Genomic DNA, 21,480 nt, shown 5'->3' with positions numbered 1-21,480 from the left:
CGCTTGCCGCAACTGGAGAAAGCCCTTGCACAGAAACGAAGACCCAGCACAGCCATAAATAAATAAATAAATAAATAAATAAAAACTATTAAAATAGAATTCCAAAATTCATGAAGTACAAAGAAATACCCTAGTATGGCTACTACCATTTGAGAACTGAATTTAGTGTTCAGCTTCTAAAAAAAAAAAAAAAAAAAAAAAATTATTTAACAATATGCATGAGGGTGTATTACTGGGCTCTCTATTCCTTTCCATTTGTCTATATGTCTGTCTTTATGCCAGTACCACAGTGTTTTGATTATGGTAACTTTGTAATATGTTTGGAAATCAGGCCTCCAACTTTGTTATTTTTTTCAAGATTATTTTGGCTATTCAAGGTCCTGTGAGATTCCATATGAATTTTAGAATGGCATTTCTAATTCTGTAAAAAATGTCCTTGGGATTTAGACAGTGATTGTATTGAATCTGTAGGTTGCTTTGGGTGCTACTGACATCTTAACAATATTGTCTTCCAACCCATGAACATGGGATGTGTTTTATTTATATACATCTTTAATTCCTTTCAGTAATGTTTTATCATTTTCATTGTACAAGTCTTCACCTCTTTGGTTAATTCCTAAGTATTTTATTCTTTTTGATGCTATTGTAAATGGAATTGTGTTTGTTATTTCCTCTTTGGATCATTCATTGTTAGTGTTTAGAAATGCAACTGATTTTTGTGTATTGACTTTGTATCCTGCTACTTTGCTGAATTCATTATTCAGTTCTAACAGGTTTTTGGTAGAATCTTTAGGATTTTATGCATATAAGATCATATTATTTGCAAACAGAGATAATTTTCTTTCTTTCTTTCCAGTTTAGATGCCTTTTATTTTTTTCTTTGCCTAATTTCTCTGGCTAGAGCTTCTTGTACTTGGTTGAATAGAAGTGGTGAAAGTGGGCATACTTGTCTTGCTCCTCATCTTAAAGGAAATGCTTTCAGTTTTCACCATTGAGTATGACATTTGCTGTGGGTTTTCCAGATATGGCTTGTACTATGTTAAGGTAGTTTCCTTTGAAAGTCTTTGTCTAGTAACTGATGCATGTGTTTCTTCAGAAATGGCTTCTGGAGATTTATTTTCTTTCTTTAAATGAGTATTTCCTCGTTTCTTTGTATGCCTTGTGATCATTGAAAATTTGGCATTTGAAAAAATAGTTGCATCTCCAATATTTGTAGACCAATATGGAAGACCTTTGCTAATTTATGGGCCCTTGAGTTTTTTTTGTTTTTTGTTTTTTTTTGAGTTTAGAGAAACATTGTGTTTAATGGTAAAGCTTAGCACACTCCAGCACCAGGCATGGCCTGGAGTCCAAGCAGCAGGGGTGGGTAGGTGACCTCCATGGAGCCTCACATGGCAAAATTGATGAGGAAGGTGACCATCAGATAGAAGAACCACGTAGCCTCAGATAGGGCAAAGCCCAGAATGGCATAGGAGAAGAGCTGCTGCTTCAGAGACGGGTTCTTGGCATAGCCAATGATCAAGCTGCCAAACGCTGTTCCAATACCGGCCCCTGAACCAACCACACCAACTGTGGTGGCCCCAGCACCAATAAACTTGGCTGCTGTGTCAGTGTCCTGGGAGACCCACACTGGTCTGGAACTCCCGCCTGGCCACCTGAAGTGGGACACTGCTGTAGGAAAGCTGTTCAGATGGGATCTCTGGCCTCCTCAGGAAGGAGGCAGACCCAGGCCTGATCAGGCCCCTGGTACAAGAGTGGATCAGACCAGGAGGAATGAGTAGTGCCCCGGTGGTCTGCATTTTTTCAGTCTCCCGGCTTTAGCTCTAGGACTCTGGGCCCTTGAGTTTTGTGGTCATCCCTGGGTAGAGGCTGAAGATATCAGATGTTTTCTATGCATGTATTCTGCCTGGGCTTGTGTGTGTGCTTTTTAAAAATTTCTTCTATATACACAGCTGATTTCAAATGTCTTAATTTCCCAAAGAGCCTCACTCCAACTTATTCTCAGAGCCTTAGATGCTCTATTTATTTCTCTATTATTATTGAGAAATATTGTTACTTTAATGTCTTTCCCCCCAGCATCTGTATGTATGCAGTTCCTCTGCAGTTTTCACATATCATGGCACCCACTACTGTCTTCTGTGGCCTCTGCCAGTCTGAAATCCAAATTATGCCACCATTCCCTTTTTGAGCTCCAAGTCAGGTGAGATAGAAGCCAGTCTCTGTGTCAGTCTACAGATCAAAATGTTGCAAACAGGTTATCCTCTGCGCCTTCTGTCCTGAGGAATGGAACTGGGAATCAGGCCACTTCATTCTGATGACACTGTGCTATACTGGGTGGGATAAGGGTGAGTAAAAATGCTGTGAAATTTCCTACCATTCTGAATGTGATTTTTTTCTTGATGGGGCATTTGCTTGGTTGCTGTAGATCTTTGACCGGTTTCCAGAGCTCCTGTAAAGTTATTTGAGTCCGTCTGTAGTGTTTTGTTTAATGTTCCCCCTCAGGAAAAATGGCCGGAGTTTCACAGTCCACCATCACTCCTGGTGAAGAGTTTTTAGATACAACCCGAAAAGCAGTCCATGGAAGAAAAAATTGATAAGTTAGACCTTCTTAAAATTAAAAGCTTCTCCTCTGAGAAAGACACTGTTAAGAAAATTGAGAGACAAGCCACAGCTCAGGAGAAGATACTTATAAAACACATATCTGATAAAGGACAGGTATCCAAATTATACAAAGAATTCTTAACAATAAGAAAACAAACAACCCAGTTTAAAAGTGGGCAAAATATCTGCTCCGACACCTTACCAAAGAATATGTCAAATAATCATAAGAAAAGATGTTCAGTATCATTTCTCATTAGGGAATTGCAAATTAAAACAGCATTGAGATACTGCTAACAACTATTAGAATAGATAAAAGCCATAAAACTGACAATATCAATTGCTGGCAAGGGTGCAGAATAGAAGGAACTCTTGTTCACTGCTGTGGGAATACAAAATGGTACAGACAATTTGGAAGGCAATTTGGCCATTTCTCACCATGCAACCCAGCAAGTTGTGCTCCTAGGTATTTACCCAAGTGACTTGAAAATCTATGTCCACAAAAATCTGTATATGAAGGTTTATAGCAGCTTTATTCATAATCAACCCAAACTGGAAGCAATCAAGGTGTCCTTCAATAGGTGAAAGTATAAACAAACTTTGGTCTATCCATACAATGGAATATCACTCAGAAATAAAAAGAAATGAGCTATCAGGCCATGAAAAGACATAGTTTAATCCTAAGTGCATGTTCCTAACCAAAAGAAACCAGTGTGAAAAGGCTACATACTGTATTATTTGCATCATAGGACATCCTGGAAAAGGCAAAACTATAGTTAAAAGATCAGTGGTTTGCAGGTGTTTGGGGGGAAGGTGGGAGGGTTGAATAAATGAAGCACAGAAGGTTTTTTTAAGGTGGTGAAATATTCTCTATGATACCGTAATTGTGGATATGTGACACTATGCATTTGTCAGAACCTATAGAACTTTCCAGCACAAAGAATGAAGCTTACTGAAATAGATAGCTAGTGGGAAGCAGCAGCATAGCACAGGGAGATCAGCTTGGTGCTTTGTGACAACCTAGAGGGGTGGATAGGGAGGGTGGGAGGGAGACGCAAGAGGGATACGTATAGCTGATTCACTTTGTTATACAGCAGCAACTAACACAACAGTGTAAAGCAATTATACTCCAATAAAGATGTTAAAAAAAAATTAGGAGGAAAAAAAAAAAGAACCTTACCGTACAAAAATTAAAAAAAAATCATTTAGGAAGATCCCAGGATGGAATGAAGAATATGACAAAACAATCTAGCTTTATTACAAATGTATGAAACAACCTCATTGAAGGGGATAGGGGAAAAGTTGCTGACCTAAATAACTTTGGAAATGAGTGTAGTCTGTAAGACCAAAAGCAAAAGAAACTGCACATCAGCACTCTACTCTAGTTGATAAAGTTGTTTCCCATATGAGTTCAGGTTAACAATTCTGATACTGTATACTGGAATTGAATAATTTAGTAAATGGATAGCAGATGGTGGGGTCCAGTTTTCTCATTGTTGGAGTGGGAGTTTACACATACACAAAGGGAGGAAGCTAGGATGTTCCATATCATAATTAGAGACATTAGTATGACTCATGTTTAGCTTAACATAGATAGTTAAATATAGAAATAATTATAGATATGTATATATACATAAGTTAGTATGCACATGTATATTTCCTTGCCTTGTCAGCTGAGAGGGCCTAGAAGCAATGATCCTCTGGTAGCAACAAGCATACCTCGCACTCAGATCTTGGTTTCCAATACCATTCTCCAATAAAAGGAACTGGGGTCCTTGGAGAAATCACTGATTAGGGCAGAAAATATATAAGATCAGACTGGAGACTATCGTAGTGCCAGAAAATAAGGAAGTGCTCAGATGACCCCTGCCAAAAAAACCCACGCTGATGGTAGTGTGCAACAGGGCACAGAACCAATGGAAAGAGTTCCCAGTGGCCAAAGCTGAAACATTTTTGCACAATAAAATAAAGTAATACTGGATTATAACCCAAAGCATAAAATAAAGTTCCATGAGTATATACTGATACAAATAAATAATTGACTAAATAAATAAATAAATGAATGAATAAATAAATAAATGGAAGCGAAGAGACAGAACTCCCAGGCAGAAGAATTCCAAATAATTTATGTAGATATTCCATCATCAAGGAGGGTAGGGCACAACTCCCACTTCTTAAGTCTGAGCTGTAGATAGTGACTTCATTCCAAAGACTGCAGCATGAAAATGAGGAATAAAAGAGTACAGATGGTTCCTGACATACAGCAGCTTGACTTAACGATTTGTCTACTTTATGATGGTGCAAAAATGATACATATTCAGTAGAAACTGTACTTTGAATTTTGATTTTTTCCTGGCTAGCAATATTTGGTACAATACTCCTTCATGATGCTGGGCAGTGGCAGCGAGCCTCAGCTCCCAGTCAGCTGTGTGATCACAAGGGTAAACAACAGACACACTTAGAATCATTCTGTATCCAGACAACTACCCTGGTTTTCATTTCCAGTAGAGTATTCAATAAATTACATATCTCATTCAACACTTTATTGTAAAATAGGCTTTGTGTTAGGTGATTTTGCCCAACTGTATGCTAATGTAAGTTTTCTGAGTGTGTTTAACATAGGTTAGGCTAAGCTATGATGTTCGGTAGGTGAGGTGTATCAAATGTATTTTCGACATGATATTTTCAACTTATGATCTGTTTATCAGGATGTTAGCCTATCATAAGTCGAGGAAGATCTGTAACTTTTATAGTGGAGAACCTGACAGACACTGCCTCAACCAGGATGAGGGTCAAGATCAACAGTGATAAGTGATGTTAATAGTATATACTCTTCATATAATGTAATGAAAATGGCAGTATACCTCTGTAGTGTTCCTCCCAAGAACACATAACCCCAGTCTAATCATGAGAAAAACATCAGAAGAATCCAAATTGAGGGGAATTCTATAAAATGCCTGACCAGTATTCACAAAATCGTCAAGGTCATAAAAAACAAGGAAAGTCAGGGAACGTGTCACAGCCAAGAGAAACCTAAGGACACATGATGACTACATGTAGTATGGAATCCTGGATGGCATCCTGGAACAGAAAAAGGACACTGGGTAAAATCTAAGGAAATAAGAATGAAATATGGACTTTAGTTAATAATAATAATGTCTCAATATTGGTTCCTTAATTATAATTACCATACTAATGTAAGCTATAAATGATGTAAGATATAAATACTGGGGTGTATGGCAACTCTTAGTACTATCTTTGCGGTATCTGGAACAGGCCCCATTTACTTATAATTTTTTTGGCCTCACCTCATTTGTTTTTCCCCAGCCTCCTCTGAGATAGGATGGTCCTGTATTCATGTTGGGAAACCAAGGTGAAGAGAGTAGTGAGTGTGCCAAAGGTTCACTGCAGAGCTGGGATTGAAATCCAGTCCAGACCAACTCCACAGTCCCTGTACCCATTGTATATTCCACTTCTCAATGCCCTTCAGCCAAAGACCACCAGGAGCATACTTGTAGTTGTACAATTTGAGCATATGCTTTGTTGATGAGGTAGAATACACACCATTGTGAACCTTGTTGTATTCCAGCAGTAGTGTGTGAAAAAGAACCTATTACAGGATTTGACCTCTGATTAGGTCATTGGAGGGTATGTCTATGATTTGGAGGTTTGCTGCAGATTCAGTGCTGTTAGAATGTTGTCAAATTAGGAATGAAAGTGGGGACCTTACTACCAACCTTACAAAAATAAGAAGGAATGTAAGAATACTATGAATATCTGTATGTCAACAAATTAGATAACCTAGATGAAATGGATAAATTCATAGAAACACATAAACTACCAAATTGACTCAAGAAGAAATAGACATTCTGAATAGACTTCTAAGAAGTAAAGAGATTGAGTCAGTAATAAGACTTCCAACAAAGAAAAGCCCTGGTCCAACTAGCTTCACTGATGATTCTACTAAATATTCAAAGAAAAACTAACACATTCTTTTTTAAAAATTAATTTATTTTTATTGGAGTATAGTTGCTTTACAATGTTGTGTTAGTTTCTACTGTACAGCAAAGTGAATCAGCTATACGTATACATATATCCCTTCTTTTTTGGATTTCCTTCCTATTTAGGTCACCACAGAGCATTGAATAGAGTTCCCTGTGCTATACAGTAGGTTCTCATTAGTAATCTATTTTATACATAGTATCAGTAGTGTATATATGTCAATCCCCATCTCCCAATTCATCCCGCCCCCCATTTGTTCTCTATGTCTGTGTCTCTATTTCAGCTTTGCAAATAGGATCATCTATAACATATTTTTAGATTCCACATATATGCGTTAGTATATGATATTTGTTTTTCTCTTTCTGACTTACTTCACTCTGTATGACAGTCTCTAGGTCCATTCACATCTCTACAAATGACCCAATTTTGTTCCTTTTAATGGCTGAGTAATATTCCATTGTATATATGTACCGCATCTTCTTTATCCATTCCTCTGTTGATGGACATTTAGGTTGCTTCAATGTCCTGGCTATTGTAAATAGTGCTACAGTGAACACTGGGGTGCATGTGTCTGGTTTTTTTTAATTTAAAAAAGTTTTAATTTTTTAATTTAAAAAAATTATTTATTTATTTTTGGCTGTGTTGGGTCTTTGTTGCTGTGCGTGGGCCTTCTCTAGTTGAGGCAAGTGGGGGCTACTCTTCGTTGTGGTGCACGGGCTTCTCATTGCGGTGGCTTCTCTTGTTGCGGAGCACGGGCTGTAGGTGCGTGGGCTTCAGTAGTTGTGGCATGCGGGCTCCATAGTTGTGGCTCACGGGCTCTAGTGCGCAGGCTCAGTAGTTGTGGAGCATGGGCTTAGTTGCTCCACGGCATGTGGGATTTTCCCAGACCAGGGCTCAAACCCATGTCCCCTGCATTGGCAGGTGGATTCTTAACCACTGTGCCACCAGGGAATTCCCGTGCATGTGTCTTTTTTTTTTTTTTTAATTTTTATTTATTTATTTATTTATTTTTGACTGTGTTGGGTCTTCGTTTCTGTGCGCGGGCCTTCTCTAGTTGCGGCAAGCGGGGGCCACTCTTCATTGCGGTGCGCAGGCCTCTCACTATCGCGGCCTCTCTTGTTGTGGAGCACAGGCTCCAGACGCGCAGGCTCAATAGTTGTGGCTCACGGACCTAGTTGCTCCGCGGCATGTGGGATCTTCCCAGACCAGGGCTCGAACCCGTGTCCTCTGCATTGGCAGGCAGATTCTCAACCGCTGCGCCACCAGGGAAGCCCCATGTGTCTTTTTGAATGAAGGTTTTCTCAGGGTATATGCCCAGCAGTGGGATTGCTGGGTCATATAGTAGTTCTATTTTTAGTTTTTAAAGGAACCTCCATACTGTTCTCCATAGTGGCGGTATCAATTTACATTCCCACCAACAGTGCAAGAGGGTTCCCTTTTCTCCACACCCTCTGCAGCATTTATTGTTTGTAGATTTTTTTGATGATGGCCATTCTGACTGGTGTCAGGTGATACCTCATTGTAGTTTTGATTTACATTTCTCTAATAATTAGTGATGTTGAGCATCTTTTCGTGCCTCTTGGCCATCTGTATGTCTTCTTTGGAGAAATGTCTCTTTAGGTCTTCTGGCCATTTTATGATTGGGGTGTTTTTTTGATATTGAGGTGCATGAACTGTTTGTATATTTTGGAGATTAATCCTGTCAGTTGCTTCATTTGCAAATATTTTCTCCCATTCTGAGGGTTGTCTTTTTGTCTTGTTTATGGTTTCCTTTGCTGTGCAAAAGCTTTTAGGTTTAATTAGCTCCCATTTGTTAAAAATTACACATTCTTTTAAAACTCTTTCAAAAAAGAGGAAAGAATACTTCTTAACTCATTCTTTGAGACCACTATTACCCTGAAACCAAAGCCAAAGACATCACAAGAAAAGAAAACTGTAGACCAATATCCCTTATTAATATAGGTGCAAAAATCCTCAAAAACAAAAAAATAGCAAACCAATCCAGCAGTATATTAAAAGGATTATACATCATGACCAAGTGAGATATATTCCAGGAATGCAAGGTTGATTCAACATACAAAATCTATCAGTGTAATACACCACATCAACAGAATAAAGAAAGAAATCCACATGATCATCTTAATAGATGAAAAGCATTTGACAAAAATCTAGCGCCTTTCATGATAGAAACATTCAACAAACTATGAGTAGGAAGGAACTTCCTCTGTCTGACAAAGAGCATCTATGAAAAATCCACAGTTCACATCATACTTAATGGTTTAAGACTGAAACCTGGGACTTCCCTGGTGGTCCAGTGGGTAAGACTCCACGTTCCCAATACAGGGGGCCCGGGTTTGATCCCGCCCCCTGCATGCCACAATGAAGATCCCACGTGCAGCAACTAAGACCCGGCGTGGCCTAAATAAATAAATAAATACTGAAATCTTTCCTCCTAATATCAGTATCAAGACAATGATGTATACTCTTGCTACTTTTATTCTACATTGGACAGGACTTACTAGCCAGATAAATTAGGCAGGAAAAAGAAATGAAAGTTTCCGAATTGGAAACACACACACACACACACACACACATACACACACCTTTGAGAGATAATAAACCAGTTCAGCAAACTTGCAGGATACAGATTAACACAAAAAACTTTGTTGTATTTCTACACAATGACAATGAACAAGCCAAAAAGGAAATTAAGAAAATATTGGGTTGGTCAAAAGGTTTGTTTGGTTTTTTCCGTAAGATGCCTCTAGTAGCACTTAGTTGTCTTTAACTTCATTTGAAACAATTTTGTTAGATTGTATGTGACAGCTGTCATATCAATGTGCATTTAAAACAAGACTTATCAAAGTTGGTGAATTTTTGTGTAGCTATTTTAATATTGAAGATGGAAGAAAAACAACATTTTCAGCATATTATGCGTTATTATTTCAAGAAAGGTAAAAATGCAAGTGAAACACAAGAAAAGATTTGTGCAGTGTATGGAGAAGGTTCTGTGACTGATTGAATGTGTCAAAAGTGGTTTGTGAAGTTTTGTGCTGGAGATTTCTCGCTGGATGATGCCCCACAGTCGGGTAGACCAGTTGAAGTTGATAGCGATCACATTGAGACATTAATTGAGAACAATCAACATTATACCACGTGGGAGATAGCCAGCATACTCAAAATATCCAAATCAAGCGTTGAAAATCATTTGCTCCAGCTTGGTTATGTTAATCGCTTTGATGTTTGGGTTCCACATAAGTTAAGTGAATAAAACCTTCTTGACCGTATTTCTACATGTGATTCTCTACTTAAACATAATGAAAATATTCTGTTTTTGAAACAAATTGTGACGGGTGATGAAAAGTGGATACTGTACAATAATGTGGAATGGAAGAGATTGTGGGGCAAGTGAAATGAACAACCACCAACCACACCAAAGGCCGGTCTTCAACCAAAGAAAGTGATGTTGTGTATATGGTGAGGTTGGAAGGGAGTCCTCTATTATGAACTCCTTCTGGAAAACCACCACTCCCATTAGACCAACTGAAAGCAGCACTCGATGAAAAGTGTCCAGAATTAGTCAACAGGAAATGCATAATCTTCCATCAGGATAACACAAGACCACATGTTTCTTTGATGACCAGGCAAAAACTGTTGCAGCTCGTCTGGGAAGTTCTGATTCTTCCGCCATATTCACCACACAGTGCACCTTTGTATTTCCATCTATTTCGGTCTTTACAGAATTCTCTTAATGGAAAAAATTTCAGTTCCCTGGAAGACTGTAAAAGGCACCTGGAACAGTTCTTTGCTCAAAAAGATAAAAAGTTTTGGGAAGATGGAATTATGAAGTTGCCTGAAAAATGGCAGAAGGTAGTAGAACAAAAGGGTGAATATGTCGTTCAATAAAGTCCTTGGTGAAATGAAAAATGTGTCTTTTATTTTTACTTAAAAACTGAAGGCACTTTTTGGCCCACCCAAAATTATCCTGTGCGTATAACCCAAATGTGTCTGCAATTACTGTACCCAGTATAACTATCTGTGTTAATTATGACTTACAACAGTAATCAACTTGTCCTTTTTTCTTTAGACATGAGACTTCTAGACAGAAGTATAAAAACTGTCAAATATCTTATGAGTACTTATATTACTTTAAAATTTTGAGATGGCAAAAATATATTATCATCCAAAATCATTTGCATATTTTGTTACTCAACTGACATTTTAAGAAATAAGGGTAAATTAAAATTCTTTTCGTATCAGTTTTTTTCTTTTCAAAAACTGTAACAAATACTTAAAGGTTAATTTAGGTCTAAGGTTTTAAAGTTAACAATCTGGACATTAAAATTTTGTTAACATATTGTCTTCATGAATTGTAGTAATGTAATATAAATACTATTTATAAGTGTATAAAAATTTATAATATATTTATATTTTTATATACATCGTATTTAAATAAAATAATGGATATCTTTTAAAGCTATATATATAGCTTTAAGATTCAACCTTGGCCTAGTACAAAGCAAACTATTGTGCTAACCAGTTTTTCACTGAAAATTGTTAGGCTGAATCCCGTCAAAGCTTCAGGTTTGGTTGGTGAGTATGGTGCCTCTCAAATACCTGCCCTAAGAGTCATCTGGAAAACCCAGGTAACAGTAGAAACCTGTTTGTATGTTTTCCCTTTTCCAGGTGTTTGGTGTTTCTCAAGCCTGCAGATGAGGGTCCCATGGGGTGAAAGTAGGAAGGCGTTTGGGAGTTTCAGGTGATTCTTCCAAAGGAGCAAGTTTAGGATCCCTGAGATACTCTGACTGAGGTAAAGTCTGCCAACAAAATCTTTTCTTTTGTAAATGAGGGTTTATATGAAGCTCAGCTGTTCAGTAGCTTTGTAACACCTTATGAACTGCTTTGGTGTACAAAGAGAATCCCAAGCCTTAAGTATGTCTCGATTTTGCAACTGTGCACAGGAGCCCCTGCTAGTGAGACTGTACAAGGCCCAGGTCTGCCATGAGGCCGATGCGCTGGAGCTCTGAGCGGACAGGAAGCTGGTGTCCCGAGTCCCAGGCAGAGCACAGGCTGGGAAAGCAATGGGGCTGGTTCTGCTGAGCTTCGCTGCAAAGCAGAGAAAAGGTCAGACTTAAAATCTCTCTGTATGATGCTTCAACTAAACCACTCTGAGCTGGACGGGTGGATTTCTTCATCGTCTAATTGACCTCAAACAAAACATTTATGTTTGGCGTCTCTGGTTACCCAGCAAAGACTGGCTTTATAGATTGGAAAAAGGAGAATGAGTAAAGGCAGCTGGAGCAGGCAACACTTTCTGAGAGATTAGACCAAACTGCCCATGGAACTTGCCTGTATCTGTATGGTCTCTACAGGCACCACTTGGAGGAGCTGTGGGGGTTTTGAAATTGGAGAAGGGTCAACATGCTTAAGATGTGTGAACTTTTTTCTATCAAGGGCCTTTTTTTTTTTATAAATTTATTTATTTATTTTTGGCTGCGTTGGGTCTTTGTTGCTGTGCATGGGCTTTCTCTAGTGGCGAGCAGGGGCTACTCTTCGTTGCGGGGCGTGGGGTTCTCATTGCGGTGGCTTCTCTTGTTGTGGAGCACAGGCTCTAGGCACGCAGGCTTCAGCAGTTGTGGCTCACGGGCTCTAGAGCGCAGGCTCAGTAGTTGTGGCACGCGGGCTCAGTAGTTGTGGCACACGGGCTTAGTTGCTCTGCGGCATGTGGGATCTTCCCGGACCAGGGCTCGAACCCGTGTCCCCTAGCATTGGCAGGTGGATTCTGAACCACTGTGCCACCAGGTAAGTCCCTATCAAGGGCCTTTAGGGAATACTACGGAAATAATCAGAATTTAATTAGACCACAGTGCTTCTAGCCATGGTAAGTCCAACTCCACAGGATAAGGCAATGACAGAATGGCTTACTTTGGTGTGAGAGAATCTAAATACATGCATCTTGTGTGTAAAAAAAAAAAAAAAAAGACACAACAATTCAAGGCTTTTGAAAAAAGCATCATTTATTTCAAAGTACAACACAAAGTTGTATTTTTAAGAAATACACATTCAATCTTGTATCTCAAGACTTGGCTATGTGCATTTCAGTTTATCTTTAAAATAAATTCAGGTATACAAATGTTACATACCTCAAGTACAAACAGCACAGAAAATGCATATGGTCTCAACCGAATGTTTTTACATTCATTCACTGTTCTTAAAGTTGACTTACATTTCTGTAATCTGCTTTTAAACCGAGACAGCCTTATTTTAAAAAAATACTCTATTTTTCAGCACAAAGTCCTCATACATTTTTAAAATTAGATCTTGGCGCATAATATTTTGAAATTATTAAAAACCAAACTTGGTAATTTAATAAAATTGTCACATGCCAGGACTTCTGAATCAACTCAAGTTATTTCCTTAGCTGTAATGTCAAATTTGTGTTCATACAGATAAATAAAGAATGGAAGAAGACAAGTGGTGGAAACTTGATAACAGTTAAGGTTTTCAGATGTACAGGTCTTGTTAGAGTTTGTGGCTGAGTCCAGACTTTTCTCTAAAAGCACAACAGCAAATCTCATATTATCATAATTGCAAGAAAGATCTGAAAGAAGCGAGTGGTACAAGCCTGCCCTGCTTGAGTCTGTTTTGCAAAGATGAGGAGGGTGGGGAGTGGGAAGCTCCTGCGGTAAGAAAGAGCCTTAAAAAGATGTCTCGAAAATGGGCGTATCATGATCTAGACTAGGGGCCCCCACTTTTTTCTTTTTCTTTTCTTTTTTTGCCTAATTTCAATTCTCATGAGGGAAGTGCGAATTAGACCAGGGGTCGGAGCTCCTCCTTCCGATGGTGGGGCTCCATATCCGCCACGGGTTGTAGGTCTGGCCCAGGTCGTCGGCGGGGCTGGCGGCGGAGGGTGTGTGAGGAGCGGAGGGGCTTTCGGGGCCCACGAGGCCGATGCTTGGCAGCGCGTTGGCAGGGCTGGTGAAGGGGAGGGTGCTATGCAGGCTGCTGGACCAGATGGAGCTGCTGAACGGAGTGGAGGACCACAGGCTGCTGGTGCTGCCAAGGATTGGCTGACGAAACAAAACACACAACGGGGAGCGTCAGGCTTGAGGGAGGCAGGCAGGGGGTAAAGTGGCGACGGTTACGCTAAAAATGGGCTAGACCGCACGGTTCTTTCATTTTAGTTATTTTAAAACAAATGTTTTATACACACAGCCACCTCAGAGTCTAAGCAGACGGTCCTGATGTTTTAAAGAAGGGGCAGCAAACCACAGCCGGGGGGCCGCGTCCAGCCGCCTGCTTCTGTGGCTGAAGTTGCGGGGGACGCGGCCTCAGCGGTGTGTTTACGAGCCGCCCCTGCCACCTTTGCACCCAGGGCGGAGCTGGACAGGCTCCACCAGAAATAATGGCCTGCAAAGTCTCGAACAGTTACCGACCCTGTTTTTCTTTTTTTTTTTTTTTTTTTTAACATCTATTGGAGTAGAATTGCTTTACAATGGTGTGTTTGTTAGTTGCTGCTGTATAACAAAGTGAATCAGCTATATGTATACATGTATTCCCCTATCCCCATATCCCCTCCCTCTTGCATCTCCCTCCCACCCTCCCTATCCCACCCCTCTAGGGGGGGGTCACAAAGCACTGAGCTGATCTCCCTGTGCTATGCGGCTGCTTCCCACTAGCCATCCATTTTACAGTTGGTAGTGTACATATGTCAACGTTACTCTCTCACTTCGTCCCAGCTTCCCCCTACCCCTCCCCGTGACTGACCCTGTTTTAAACAATGGTTAAGATGACTGTAAAACTGAGGACAGAATGATTACAAGTGAAGACAAACTTTGGAATCTATGAAGCTAAAATATCTACCATTAAACCGTGCACATCTAATTAATTTAGTTTTCCTGAGGATGAAGAAGTAATCACAGTGGGGTCATATTTGTCTGTCACGATTTTGTAAAAGCCGAAACCAGTAATCATTTTCCTTGGTAAGAACACTTTTTTGGAGCATGATCTTTGCAGAACAATTTAGCTGAGAAGCAAACAGAGCTCTAGAAAAGCTCAAGCCGAGACACGGGTGCTTCTCGGGATCAGGCATATGCTGAGCTCTGGCACCGTCTGACTCTGGAGGTGGTGGGACCTGAGACGGGCCACCAGCCACCCTGCGGTCTAATTCAGTCGGGAGAGGCTGAAGTGAGAGGATTCAGACGTCACCCCCCAACTGCTCAGCTGTTCCTGCTGTAACTAACTTCTTGACCATCACGGCTCTGAAGAGTGATGGTCACTTTGGCAGAAATGGAGACACAGCAGCAGAGATGGTGAAAGCGCTAAGCCACGCTTTCCGAGCTGCTGTCTGTCATTTGTATCTGTCAGCACCACCCACGGGACAGTGACAGCAGTGATGACGTGTGAGCGGGCGGGGCGCAAGCCCAGGACTCACTGTGGCCGCGTGGGTCGGGGAACCGGAACTGGCTGGCCAGGAAGGGCTGGGCTCGGTCGCTGGAGAGTCCCAGAGGTACGAGGGGCCACTGCTCAGCTCGCTCCAGCTCCTCTGGGAGGCCTGATTGCACGATCGCGATAACCCGAGCTTGCTGAAAACTTCTGGAAGTGAGGAAGCAAAGGCAAGTCCGTGCTGGATCTGGCCGTGCTCCCCCGGGCAGGTGGGGCATCCCCTCAGGGGTCCGCATCCCCCCGCTGCTCACCTGGAGCCATCCCACCCCCTCCATCAGCTCCCACCACATTCGGGGAAAAAGGGGTGCGGGGGGGTGTTCTCCAGACCCCAGCACACGGTCTGAATACCTCACCCACACCTATCACTGGACGGTCAAGTGCAAACATGACGATCACAGCTAATGTGAAATTCACACAGCTGCCCCTAATTCTGGACAGCAAGAAAAATAAAGAGCCCTAGCATGGCCAGGAGTCGCATCTCAGACGCAGAATCCTTTCTTGCAGCTCTTAAGTCAGTTCTGCGGAACACGAGCCAGCTGGGACCTGCAGAGCATCGAGCAGACCACCGCACCTTCGGGCTGGGGTGCCAAGCGGACAGGGGACCCTTCTGAGGGCCTCTCGCTGGGCCTCCTTGCACCTGGGCGGCTGTGCCAGACCCCGTCCAGGAGAGCACGGACAGACCCACTTCCCTGAAGTCGGCCCATCTGCTGCCGCCTGACTGCACTGATACAGGGAAAGGCATCCTTTAAAAATGTCCACTAAATGACCATCGTACTTTCCTCCACACGTGAAAGTGGACCTTATCCTCCCTCCGTCCTTGTCCACAGGCTCATTAGTCATGGGTCTAGTGTTAAACACTCACCACCAGTTAGGTTAAAAGAGTTTCCAAAGGCCGAGAACGAATTGAGGGGTGTGAAGTCAGGGCTGCTGGGGTTGCTGACGGGACTCCACAAACCCGAGCTGAACGTTATAAGAGGAAAATGCAACACACAGAAATGTGACGGTTAGTGGAGACAGATCCATCACGCACGGCTTCACACACAGGAGGCGCTGCTTCAGCTGGGGGCTCACGCATTACAGGCAGAAGTGGGGACTGGAGACACCTTCCATAACACAGAGGAGGAAGGCACGGAGGACTTCAGAGCCCAGGCTACCCTGTCGCGAGCTGACGGCCTGGCTCAGAGCAAGTGTCATGCAGAGAAAAGAGGCGTTTCTTCCTTGTTTCCCTTTCGGTAATGGAAGATTTATTAAAAAATTATTTCAAATCTAGGATTTCCTTTTAGTGTCAAGCAGGTAAAACTGGGACTCTACTTACTGACAGTTATAATCTTACTGTCATTGTTATTTATCTGGGAAAATGAACCGAGGCAGTCGCTGCATGCCACCAGGCCACTGTGGTTGCTCTGGGTCAAAGAAGTGGCCTGTCCAATAATTTACAATAAACTGCCTAGAATTTGTTCCGTGTCCTTCCTCTCGAGTGCATTTTTGTTCTTCTATTTATTTCTAATGATCGGATCACATCCTTTTCACAACAACCATGATAATGGAGAAGAATCAGAAGAGACTCAGAAGGTGGAATGCACGTCTGCCTCCCTCTCCGCTGGGGCGGGACACGTCGCGGCCCCTCCTCCCGTCAGGGAGCCAGGTGGGAGCACGCACTCGGGGCTCTGCCCCACCCAACAGAGAGGCTCCTGACCGCCTCAACAAACACCTGCTTGTCACCTAGGGGCAAACGCCTCGAAGCACACATATGATAGAAGATGCTAAACTGGCCTGCGAAACCCTCCTGCCTTCCCCTGGTAAGAAGGGCCAAGCGTACCTGTCTGAGCCATCGCTGTCAACGGGAGTGTGTGGCACGCCAAGGCTGCTGGAAAAGTCTGCTTTGCTTGAAGAAACCTTAGCAAAGCCGTTCCCACCTGTAACAATGGGCTCCGAATCAATCAAAGCAGCCAGGCTGCAGGTGCCTCCACCAGGCCCGAGGCCCAGCGGCGCCCGGTCTCCCAGTGCCAAGCCACTCACCTGGGCTCTTGTCGTACCCGGCCGTGACTGCAGCAAAAGTGGGGTTGCCATTCTTGCCCGGGAGCGAGGCTGCTTTCGTCAGTTTGTGTTTGCTTCCATTTGACTGCTTTGTTTTAGAGTCGCTTGAGGGAAGAAGCAAGGAGAGAAAAGCTCAGTCCTCGTGGGCACTGCCCCCCGCGGAGGCCCCCGGGCACGTGTCCCAGGGCCTGCGAGGTGTCCCAGGGCCTGCGAGGCGGCCGGACCCGGGGTTGGTGACGGGAGCCGGGGACAGCCCCGGGCAGCCCACAGAGCCTGGCCAGGCCTCAGGAAATGCTCTGTGGCCTGAGGCTGTGTAGCCTGGGGGGGCCGGGGAGAAGGAATGTGGGGAAAGGTAAAATTCCAGGTGCGGGAGAGAGGCAGGGGCCAGGAAAGGAGGCAGCCCCGTCCCAGAGGGAATGCCGGGCAGCGGGACGGAGCGGAGCGGAGCGTGCGGGCGGGTGAGCAGCCCCCGTGCGAGGGCCCCGGCGGCCAGTGCCCACCAGGCCCGGGGCCTCCCACCTCTTCCCACACGGGCAGGGTGGCCGTGGGTCAGGCTGGGCGCCGCCGCGTGTGCGGGAACAGGCGGCCCCTGCCCGGGTGTCATCACCATCGGGGTCACTGTCACTGCCGGGCAGGAGCCCTCCCTGCTCGGCTCCTACCTCCTCCAGGTCCCGCCCTTTCGCTGCTACGCTCACCCGCCTCAGGTCGGAGGGAACGACCCACAGACCCATTGCCTTGCCCACAGCGCAGCTGCTGTGGGTCTTCAGTCCACACTGAGTATGCTCCTGGCCCAGAGCGTGACCCTGGTGCCCCTCGGGCACGGGTGACGGGTGGGAAGGTGGTGCCGCGGGGAGGGCGCTGAGCCCGCCGAGGGAAGAGGCGAGAAGGGACGGCCGTCTGCGGCCACCGAGGATTCCCACCCACGGGGAGCAGCACCGGGTTAGCGCGGCACAGGCAGGGGCCGCGGGCCTACCTGCCGGGGCTGCCGTTGACGATGCTGCTGTAGCTGCCCCGGGGCGTGAACGGGCAGGGCGCGGCGGGCGGCGACGGGGAGCTGGGCGGCGGCGAGGTCTGGCGTTGTTTTAGGAAGACGTCTGCGTTGAGGGTTTGCAGAGAGAGTTTATAAAGACTGTCGGTAGCTGGAAGTTAAAAACAAAGGGTCTCAATGTGATACTTGGATTTTTACCCTTCAGTTTCGGTTACTTCTGGCGTTCTAGCTGGTTCTATGCAGGACTCAAGTGCTTCTAACAAGAAAAACCTACAGCTGTCGTATGTGTTCTGATTAAAGAAAAAAAAGGCAAGTCGTGTCTCTCTCTGCATTCTGGGCCTTTCCCGGAATCACCGGTGTGACCCACCTCCTGGCTGGCTGCGTTCTGCAGGCCCTGCGGAGGGCGCAGTCCTCTCCCTCCCACACCTCAGGCTGGGAGCAGGCCTCTCTACGCCCCTCAGGGACGGGCAGGTGGAGTCTCCGCCGGGACCTGAAAGCCTCTGCGCTTCCACACACGTCCGAACTGCGCAGGTGCGGGGCCCAGGAGAACACCCCCAGCTCCTCCAGGATGACCCCCGCACTCCGTGGGCCCGCCTGGTGCGGGGCCGCTCCCGGTCCCTGTTTCACAAGGATAGGAACTCCTACTATATTCCTGCTGCCCTTTAAGGTACAGCTGTTTTAAAAATTTAAAACAGAAAAGCTCTCAGTGTCACAAAATAATACTGATTCTGCACTCACCGAATGGAAACATACAACTTGTATCAGAAAAGGTACCACCTCGCGCACCTATGGTGCACACCCGGGTGCTGCTCCAGCTCCTGTGATGCGAAGTGTGAGGAAGGGGCCCGGCCTCTGCGAGCTCGGCCTCTGGGGCCCCCGGTCTGCACGGCTGCCCACTCGCCCGTTACCCTGGCCAACACCCGGCCCGTCGTCCCCCTCGTTTCTCCTCCCTGCCCAGCAGGCTTTGCCCGGCTTGGGGCCTATTCCCCGGCCCCCTGCTGGCGGGCCTTTCGAGCCTTTACAGTGAGGATGGTCTGCTCTGCTCCCCCTCCGTGGGAGGGCCGGTCCCCCTCACTTCCAGAACCCAAGCCGGCTCTGCATGGTGGTTCCCCTGCCCCGACCATTCCCTCCAGCACCGGGTGCTTCTCCCAACAGCCTGGGGGCTGGGGCCTGAGTGAGGCTACGAGTTCCCGCGCTGTGTCAAGGCCCTGGCCCGGCACCACCAAAGCACCCTTCTCTTCGAAGGCAGAGTTGTCCCATCTCCGGCGCCACCGTGCACCCGCCCCGGTGACTCTCCCTGCCCCTCCCCCATGGTCCTGGCACCTATCCACCAACCCGTCTCCACCCGCCCTGCCCTCACCCTTGCTTACGTGGAGAACCCCTTCTTCACCTGCTCTGGGGTTTGCTGACCTGATGCCCACACCTTCTTCCCTGCAGGATACCCCTTGGGCTTGTGTCGGTGCTGATGCCGGCAGGGCTTGCGTTTACTTCACTGGGCCCCAGGCAACCCCATGAAACCGGCTCCCTGGGCACATGGTATTTATTCCCTACACTGGAACGCAGCTTCCTCTGTGCAGGAACCACCCCAATCCCAGGGTATAAGCTGAGGACCAACGTCCAGCTAAAACCTCAGAGGGGACCTAAGGACTCGAAAGCATCAGCCCGAACACCGGGACGACCCAGAGACTCGTTCAACACTTCTTGAATGACCAGGGATTTTGGATTATATCTCTCATCTCAGGCAAAAGCACAGTACTATAAGGCACCAGAAAGTTTCACAGCAATTACGGGGCCGCAGGTTTTAACCCAGGGAGCATCTCTTTCCAGTATGTATTTACAAAGGTGCGCGCTTACCTCACACCTCACTCGAGTTTCCGAGTTCCTCGCCCTCATTCAACTCACCACCCCCTCTTCTCTAAGCCTCCTTCACCTCAAACCTGGTGCTCAACCCTCATTTTCCCTTTGGCACAAATGGGTCAAACGGAGGCCGTTCTGACACCTCATTGAGTGTAGACAAATCAGCCCTAAGGGACTGACCCCCCCCAAGCCCTGCCACCAGGCCCTCACTGTGCTGGTCTCTGTCGTCTTCTGTTCCAAGTCCTAAATTTCTAGAGGGCGAGGACCTCCACCCTCTTCTAGGAGACGGTGCTACTTTCACAATTTCCTGCAGGCCTGACCGGAGGAACGAGGTCAAGAGGCTAGTGAGAGAACTAACATAGGTTTATGGAAAAGATGTGGGTAAACTGGGAATAAACTACATTTTTACAAAAAACAGTTAACACTGTAAATGTATGAGAAACTAGTCAGGTAAAGGGCTGCTGAGTTAACGCTTTCAGGAGGTAGTACTTCTTTGGATGATTCACCGCTCTACGCAGATCTTTCCATTCCCTACACTCGGCACTGGGGTGCTGGCTTACTAGCCCTCTGAATCGTCTGCTGATTTCTCTGGTATAAATACTCCCACCATGGCCGATTAAGCTACAACAGTTTAACGACCAGCAGACTATTTAACAGCAGCTTTTGCTGGCTGCTACGAGCTGGCTCCGGCAGACTAGACACTGGGTCTCCTTCTAAAGCAATACGTGCCCCGGCCACCCCCGCACAGTTCTCCGGCCCAGAGTTGGGTGGGCTGTGGGTGCGGAGAGCCTGTGGTCTCCAGGTCACCATACTTACAGCTGCCGGGCTTGTGAACGGGCACGGAATCCCACTCTGGCGGTGGAGAGTCTTTTTCACCTTCTGAGCTACTGGTGTTGCCTAGTTCTTGACTATTTGGGAGGAATTTTGCTAGGACAGGTGGCCTGTTATCCACTAACTTGTTTGTACCTGTACAGAATTCAGAAAAGAAGGCTGTTATGGAGGATAATTCCTTTCTTTCGGGCCAATTTCAAAGAACCCATTCTCTTCTAATGAGAATGAGAACCCAACCGTAGCCGTCCTATGACTGGTAACTACTGACTGATCACTGCCAACTCACAACTACTAACACAACGAATCGTTAGGGCATCTGTATGATGCAAAATGAAAATACCTTTTGTTTTCTGGGAATTTCGCGGTTTGGATCCACCTGTCAATGTAGTTGGAAGAGGAATCTTGGTTGGGAGATTTCGACGTTGTTTACTTTCCAGAGGGGTGGTATATGGTAGCTCTAAAGAACTGAAAGACAATCACAGGTGGAACATTCAAACGCAGCCCTTTGTTTCAGAGTAGAGAGGAGAAGTCACTGACCCCTCTACAATTTCAACACCTTCTTTTACTCATTTGGCCTCCTGAGGCATTATCAACCCACAGTCCTGAGGGCTGGCCGCGTTCCAAGCACCTCCAGTACTGTTCAGGAGATGCGCACTTGCAGATTTATCCTCTGCTATTCTGAGTGCGGACAAGGAACTGAGGCCCGTTGTTTAATAGTATGC

At 45.2% G+C, this 21,480-nt stretch overlaps 1 protein-coding gene and 1 pseudogene across 5 annotated transcripts in view; both read right to left on the bottom strand.

The window, feature by feature from the left end:
* Window positions 1-203: 203 nt before the first annotated feature.
* LOC309644041 (ATP synthase F(0) complex subunit C1, mitochondrial pseudogene) lies at window positions 204-11,087 on the bottom strand (annotated as a pseudogene). Its single transcript has one exon. The product of its transcript is annotated as an ATP synthase F(0) complex subunit C1, mitochondrial pseudogene (transcript).
* Window positions 11,088-12,599: 1,512 nt separating this feature from the next.
* Window positions 12,600-21,480, bottom strand: part of TMEM131 (transmembrane protein 131) — a 220,321-nt gene continuing 211,440 nt past the window's right edge. For all 4 annotated transcript variants that reach the window (XM_082427225.1, XM_082427226.1, XM_082427228.1 and 1 more), the window contains 8 exons: window positions 21,099-21,223; window positions 20,744-20,893; window positions 18,056-18,221; window positions 17,065-17,186; window positions 16,865-16,961; window positions 15,908-16,005; window positions 15,035-15,195; window positions 12,600-13,670 (listed from right to left, as the gene is read on the bottom strand). In XM_082427225.1, the coding sequence (XP_082283351.1) occupies window positions 13,386-13,670; window positions 15,035-15,195; window positions 15,908-16,005; window positions 16,865-16,961; window positions 17,065-17,186; window positions 18,056-18,221; window positions 20,744-20,893; window positions 21,099-21,223 (1,204 nt within the window). In that variant the 3' untranslated portion in view covers window positions 12,600-13,385. The remainder of the gene's footprint in view (window positions 13,671-15,034; window positions 15,196-15,907; window positions 16,006-16,864; window positions 16,962-17,064; window positions 17,187-18,055; window positions 18,222-20,743; window positions 20,894-21,098; window positions 21,224-21,480) is intronic.

Source organism: Balaenoptera physalus, assembly GCF_965194825.1.
Source record: "Balaenoptera physalus genome assembly, chromosome: 15".
In the NCBI taxonomy this organism is placed as follows: Eukaryota; Metazoa; Chordata; class Mammalia; order Artiodactyla; family Balaenopteridae; genus Balaenoptera; species Balaenoptera physalus.
This window is presented reverse-complemented; position numbering and strand designations above follow the sequence as displayed.